The sequence below is a fragment of the Odocoileus virginianus genome, chromosome 6, assembly GCF_023699985.2.
Source record: "Odocoileus virginianus isolate 20LAN1187 ecotype Illinois chromosome 6, Ovbor_1.2, whole genome shotgun sequence".
In the NCBI taxonomy this organism is placed as follows: domain Eukaryota; kingdom Metazoa; phylum Chordata; class Mammalia; order Artiodactyla; family Cervidae; genus Odocoileus; species Odocoileus virginianus.
Window position 1 is genome coordinate 79,730,301 of NC_069679.1, and position 7,550 is coordinate 79,737,850.

The 7,550-nt window shown below is 42.7% G+C and overlaps 1 protein-coding gene across 1 annotated transcript; it reads right to left on the reverse strand.

Annotated features, from left to right (window-relative positions):
* Positions 1 to 1,074: 1,074 nt before the first annotated feature.
* LOC110132022 (small ribosomal subunit protein uS8-like) lies at positions 1,075 to 1,456 on the reverse strand. Its single transcript, XM_070468538.1, has one exon. It carries the CDS (start codon positions 1,441 to 1,443, stop codon positions 1,090 to 1,092), a length of 354 nt encoding a protein of 117 aa, XP_070324639.1. The 5' UTR covers positions 1,444 to 1,456; the 3' UTR covers positions 1,075 to 1,089.
* Positions 1,457 to 7,550: the final 6,094 nt, after the last annotated feature.

Consider the following 7,550-nt stretch of genomic DNA (forward strand, 5'->3'; position numbering starts at 1 on the left):
TGACATTCCATTAACGTTCCCTGAGAAACAGCTGTACTAGCGTCATTATTTCTAATGTATTTTTAGGTTACGGAAATAAAGGCCAACAGAATCTATAGGTCCATAAAGTTGGTGAACTATTAAGAAAAGGATAAGAGTAGAGACAGGAAACATCATCTTTTGGTGGGTAAGGTTAATTGGTTTCTCATCTTGATGTAAAATTTCATGGCCTAGATATTAATCTTTAAAATGGCATATCATGTTTTTATAGTCTTAAATAATAAAAATACCCACACTGCTCCTGGAACATGGTAGGTGCTCAGCAAAGAGGTCTGTATCTCTAAATGGATTAAAAGAAAATTATGGATAATGTTTTATGTATCTCTGAGAATAAATACATGTATATAGTCAACCAAAATGCTGGTGGACAGAAGTAGTATACAAATGATAGTAGGTAAACCTAATTGTACTATAAATTAATAACCACTCTGAAGGGTCTGGGCAAAAATTAGCCTAGGTAACTTTGGAAAAAAACATTTTGACAGGAAGCTGTAAGCTTAGACAGAAAAGGATTGTATACAAGTGTTGTACTTCTGTAACTCATTGCTTAATGTTTATACTAAGATTAAGTGAGCATATTGTTAATGACAAGAGCTTTTCACTGTTGGAGAATAAGATTGCTACTAAGAAAAATAGGAAAGTTAGAGTCATCCTTATGGTGTTGGAATTGGAAGGATCAGTATGAACATCTTTAGAAGGCCAAGGAATAATGATGCTCTGGCAGCAGTGAGCATGCTTAGTACTTAGATCTTGGTTTCTAAATCTCATTTTTGCTAAAAGGAATCAAGACTCCTTGGAGCGGAAATGACTGATTTTAAGGCTGGAGAAAGGAAACATAAGACGAGCCTGGGGTATCTTCTAGTATCAGAAAGCAAAGAAGTAATAAAAAATTAATTAGAAGGAAGAAGTGATGTCAAAAGGCAATAGGAGTCCACGTAACAGAGCTCCCAGCGGCAAAAGCTGACAATTTTTTTTTTCCTCTAAGGCATTTTATTTGTACGTATTACATCCCTAGAAAAGGAATCCAAGGATTTTCCCTCCTGTATGTTTTCATCTTGCTTCTTTATGGTCCATGATGCCAGCTGAGGTTGTCAGTACAATGAAACCAAACTGATGGGATGGGAGCAGGTTATTCTGCCATTTTTCTAGATCTTTGAGTTGCACGTCAAATCTGGGGCTGATCACTCCACACTTATTTAGCCTGCCTGTGAGGTTCACAACAATTTTCCCAGCCCTGTGATCATCAATGATTTCAAATTCGCCAATGTAACCATGCTTCATCATCACTGTTAGAAACCTGACGATGACCTTGGAGCATGGCCGAATAAGCACCTGGCGTTTGCCTCTCTTTTTGGCGTTGTTGATACTCTTGAGAGCATCAGCCAGGACATTCATGCACACCATTCTGGCGGCACAGAAAGATGGCAGAAAGAGAAAAAGCTGACAATTTGAGTAGCATAAGTAACAGTCATATTGGATTATGACTCAAAGAATAAAATAAATATTCAGGTGTCCATCCTGATGTAAATAATTGGATAAGTAAATGAGGAGAAGAGACTGCTCTTTTTGTCAGAAGAATTCTAATTAATATATGCTAGAAGGAATGAGGGAAATACCTGATCACTACTGGGCAATCCTGCAGTAGTAATTGTTGCAAGGAATGTCTGTGAAAGGATGCTCAAGTAGGTGGGCAAGCATTGAAGAGAAATAGTATGATAGCACAGTCTCAAAATATCTTTCCCAAGGTATTTTTCAACTATAAAGGAAGAAACTTTATAGGAGAGAAACTCGACAGCCATTGCCTTAACCATGTAATTAAAGCTATCATCATAACTTCTGAGACATCCAGAGCTCAGTTGGTGAAGAATCCACCTGCAATGCAGGAGACCCCGGTTCGATTCCTGGGTCGGGAAGATACGCTGGAGAAGGATAGGCTACCCACTCCAGTATTCTTGGGCTTCCCTTGTGGCTCAGCTGGTAAAGAATCTGCCAACAATGCGGATTGGCCTGCTAATTGCATTTATGATTATGTCTGTTGTTAAAATTAGGGGAAGTTGAGTGAAGGAAATATGGAAACTGTACTATTTTTGCAAGTTTTTTGTTAGGTCTAAAATTATTTCAAACTAAAAACTAAAAAATATTGACAAGGGATATATCTGAGCAGAGGGATTATGGGGAATTTTTGGTTTTTATTTTTCCTCTTAAAAACAGTAATATTAGTTTTTGATTAAAATGAAAATACTTTGAAAAAAGAAACAAAAAGACTCCCTTAAGAATGGAAGATTTTAAGAGTTTAGGATAAAGGATTAGAGATTAGACATTTAATATGCAATATTTACTAGTCTTTATACTCTTTTTCTTTCTTGTTTTTAAGGTGTTTGTGGCTATCAAATGACATATGTAAAAATGCTTTGGAAAACATAAAAACATGCTATAAATATTATCCTTTCTTCTATGGGCCCTCATTTTCTTCTTGTTCATGCTGTTATTTACCAATGCTAATTTTATTCATGTTATTCATTTTTAGGATATTGTAGGAAAAAATTGCTTCCCTGGTGGCTCAGATGGTAAAGAATCTGCCTGCAATGCAGGAGGCCCAGCTTCAATCCCTGGATTGGGAAGATCCCCTGGAGAAGGGAATGGCAACCCACTCCAGTATTCTTGTCTGGAAAATCCCTTGGACAGAGGAGCCTGGTGGTCTACAGTCCATGCAGTTGCAAAGAGTCGGACATGATTGAACAACTAACACTTTCCACTTTCCAGGGAAAAATGATAGGAGCTGTGGTGTAAGACAGATCCACCGATCACGGAGTGGCTGCAGATTATGGCCACGTCATCATCATCCTCATTGTTTCCATTCTTTTTCTCCCCCCATAATTGCTTTTTCTCCTGACTGAACTGCCCTGTTCCTCTATCTTCCCTTGGCCAAAAATCTTGTTTGAGCTTGAGGGCACCTCTCAAGCAGTCCTCTAACATTTCATTCCTACCTTTCTTGTGGTTTATTGTGACATGTGTAAACATGTGCATGTGTGTGTTAGATTTAATCCTCTTTTACACTGTACATTCTTTGAGGTGTCATTTTGGTTTTTGTGCCTGCCACTTAGTAAATGCCAAACTGTAAGCTGTATGGAAGGGAGGCCATGTTTGGGTTGTTTAGCATGATTTCTCCAGAGCTTCCTTTTGTGTCAGGCCCATAATAGGCATACAGTTAATATGGAATTGAATAAATATGAAAGGAAATCAGTTGTGAATATTCATTGGAAGGACTGATGCTGAAGCTGAAGCTCCAATACTTTGGCCACCTGATGAGAAGAGCTGACTCATTGGAGTCAGCTCCTGATGCTGGAAAAGATTGAAGGTGGGAGGAGAAGGGAACAACAGAGGATGAGATGGTTGGATGGCATCACTGACTCGATGGACCTGAGTTTGAGTAGGCTATGGGAGTTGGATAGGGAAGCCTGGTGTGCTGCAGTCCATGGGATTGCAAAGAGTGGGGCATGACTGAGCAACTGAACTGAAGGCAATGGGTAAAGGTATTAAAAAAAATGTTTATTTGGCTGTGCCAGGTGTTAGTTGTGGCACAGGAGATCTTCCAGTTGTTGCATGCAAGCTCTTAATTGTGACATGTGGGTCTAGTTCCCTGACCAGGGGTTGAACTCTGGCCCCCTGCATTGGGAGCTTATACCCTGGACCACTAGGGAAGTCCTGGTAAAGGGATTTTGAATATTGTGTAATTTCAGCCTTCATTTTGTTCTTTCTATCCCTCTGTGATTTGTGATTATTTAAATTTGCTCTTAATTTTTAGAGCAGATCCTTGCCCCCTCTCTCTGAAGGACTGTATTCAAAATACTTTGTGATGGACTCCTACTTCCTCGTCAGTTTTAATTCCCACCACCTTATTGTACGCCTCACATCCTAATTCACTGGATTATTTCCAGGTTCCCAAATACTCTGTCCTCTTATTTCCATGAGCTTTTGCCCAGACTGTTCCTTTAGCCTGGAATGTCATCCCTCCTGTTCTCAACCATCACCTTCTAGTCGCCTTCACAGGCAGCTTCAAGGACATTCGGTGAATTTCTGATCCCCTCTCCTCTTCTCTCCTGTTCTACTGCAATTTGCTAGTAGTTTTGTTAAGCCTCTATTTCATTCGTCCTTAATAGCCTTAGTCAACTTGTTATATCCCAAGTTGTTTACTTGTTATATCCTTTCCAGATTAGAGGTTTTCAAACCTCCATGGGCAAAAGAATTACTTGGGTAGTTTGCTAAAAATGTAGTTTCCTGGAACAGAGTCCCAGTTAGGGCTCCAAGTGCAGTTCAAAGGCACTTGTTACAAATGAAGATCCTCTGGTCGGAGACGCGCCTGCCACACATTGGAAGCTTGAGAACCTGACAAAGCCTGGCATTCACAGGCCTGCTATCAAAGAAAGGGATGCATGTGAATGGCCCAAAGTCAAGTCACAAAATGATGCCTCAGGCCTTTGCCAAATGGAAAGAGATTTCTCACCACTCGAGGAGAGGAGTGAAGTCCTCTGCATAGAAGCTGGAGACAGGCCCCAACCCAAGCGCAATGCAGCCCCATTTCATCAGCAGAAAACTGCTCTGCAGGGCCTGTCCTCATCTACTTGAAGAATAAGAGGACCCGTTCGGGTCACACGGCTAACGGGAAGGCTAATATAGGCAGCAGTAATGGATGATTTGCTAGATCAGAGACCTTTAAGTCTGGCAATAGAGATGACCCTTGCTTACTGATTATCATCCAATAGCTCTAAATTATCTCCAGACAGAGCAGGGCTGGTGAGGAAAGGGGCTTTAAGGAAACCCAATACGTCATCCCCGACAAGTTAAAGACTTGGAGCTTGGCATGCACATTCCTTTCAGGTGCGTTTATAAGAGGGAGAGCAGAAATGAAATAGGCTTCTAATTATTTAAATTGAACCTACACTCTCTGTTGAGCAGCATTAGCTAGCATTCTTCCCCCGTGCAAACTGACGGGTAGGCCCGGAGAAGGAGATCAAACATGGCAGCAATAGGTGTGGAAATAATTGGGGGCAGTAATTGGGAGAAATCCATGCCCCTTGACGCTGACTGCTGTTCTCCTTTCTCTTTCAAAACCCGAATTCACATTAACCTGAGATAGCCTCATCCAAACTGGGTAGAATTTATGAACAATAAAAATAATGACAAAGGTCTTGCATTTAGAGAATCAGATAACAAGCCACAGCCTCAATTCTAGAGTGGCGTTGCCAAGTGGGAACCCTATTCCTGGTTCCCATACAAACATCCCTCCGTTGTTAGTTTTGTAATTTTATTTTTTAAGTTGAATTCGGGCCTAGATCTGGTGTCTGGTTTTCCAATCTGATAGTATGTATATGTTTATAGTGCATTTATGTTGTTAGGTGTATTTTCTGTTCAGTAGGTATTCAGTAAAGTGTAGTTTAATCTGATTATTTCCCTAAATAAAACTCTGAAGAAGGTGGCATTTTCCTTTGTGGCTCCCAACTTAGTTTTCTTTTAAAAAATATGCATAGAGTTCTTTTAACCTCATTTTCAAGGCCCGAGTGTCAGTCACTCAGTTGTGTCCGACTCTTTTTGACCCCATGGACTGGGTCTCACCAGGCTCTTCTGTCTGTGGGATTCTCCAGGCAAGAATACTGGAGCGGGTTGCCAGTTCCTTCTCCATTCAAGACCCAGAATTCTTCCTTTTTGAAATTCCTTTCAGGAAGGGAACAAATAATGTGTACTCTTAAAGTACTTTAAATTATATCTATGTTGAATGTGGATGGAAACCTCTGCCTTACATTACAGAAATGTCAAGCAGTACGATTTAGGAAGGGGCATTATTTTGGAGACTGGGATGATCTTTCCAGGTAAAAGTCCATGCCGGGTAGAACAGGCCATTCATGCTGGGCATGGCACCCTTGCCCATTTGGAGAAGACGTGAAGGGGATGTGTCGGCCAGATGCTAGGGATGATGCTATGTTATGTTGGTCTAGGACTTTCCACTTTCAAGTTGAGTTCGCCCTCATCTCATTAGGGTTCTCCATCAGTCCCAGGAAGAAGCCAGGGCGAATGCTTTCAGCCTTGTTTGGGTTCAGGAGGAAATGAGGCTCAGAGAGTTGTCATAGACCCAAAGGCCAACTATGGAACTGGGACTGTGTGTGTGTGTGTGTGTGTGTGTGCACATGCATGCACGCTGATTTGCTCAGTTGTGTCTGACTCTGTGTCCCACGGACTGTAGCACACCAGGCTTCTCTGTCCATGGAATTTTCCAGGCAGGAATACTGGAATAGGCTGCCATTTCCTACTCCAAGGGATCTTCCTGACCCGGGGATTGAACCTGCATCTTTTGCGTCTCTGGAACTGGGACAAGGATCTGTCTACTCAGGGTCCACACTGCCCTGTTCCTCCTGCCCGCCTCCCTCCCTGCCCGCAGGGGACATGTGCTTTGTGCCAGGCCTTGTGCAAAGCACCAGGATTTCCGTGAGTTTCCTGGGAAGCTTGTACGTTAAGCCAGTTTCCTGATTTAAAGGGGCCTACAATAAAGTGAAAAGAGACCAGCATAAAATCAATTAAGGGCACCAAAATGTGAGAGAGGCTGGGACAGGAACAGTGACAGCGAGCTGTGTGAGAAGATGGGGACGGTTGGTCAGTGGCGTATGGAAGTGAGAGAAGGGGAACTCTGATGGATTCAGAAAAGTTTCACGAAGACTCTTGACGATTCCAGCACAGTCCGCCATAAGCGTCAGCTTCAGACCTACATGAAAGTCGCCTTTCTCGAAGTGTATTTCCAAGAGAAAAATCTGTGTAGAAAGGGGTTTTGCTGCCAAATGATTTCGTGAAATATAGCATGTTCTGGTATCAGAAATTCACAATTCTTATTAAGATATTGAGGACATAGAAACCCTTCCAAGAGAAACCTGTTTAAATGTGTCTCCAGCCAAAGTGTGGAATTACAGAGCTTAACATTTTTTTTTTTAGAGAACAATTAAAATTTTTGGAAAGCACTGACTTAGGCAGGCAGATCTTCTCTGCAGGCAGCTGTGATTTGGCTGTGTGATGTGTCGAGCCCGTCAGAAGTGGAGACGGGCCCTCTTGGGCGGCAGTATCCCTCAACTCAAATCAGTTAGATCACCGAGAACGCTGCTGGCCTGGACGGAACACCGAGTCACCTGAGGACAGGCCTTCACGATCCCAGGAGACAGGAGAGGAAGAGGAAGCAAGCTGGAGGGGCAGCCTGAGTTTTGCTGATTTTTCTGTCATTCAGCTGGCCCACGGTTCGCTCAGAGGCGGTCCTGAGATGGCACTGCATTCCTGGACGGCTGACCTAGAGGTCACTGCGGGGGATGGTGTGGGGGTCCCCAGCGAGGGTAGAGGCGACTTGCTTGGGGAGCTGAACACAGCCTTCAGTTAGAGCTCTCCGCCACCCCATTTTCCATGTCGCTCGATTAGACCGCAAGCTGGCCACCGTTGCCTCGTCTTCTAGGAGAGCACAGAGTACATGCCTTCATTTC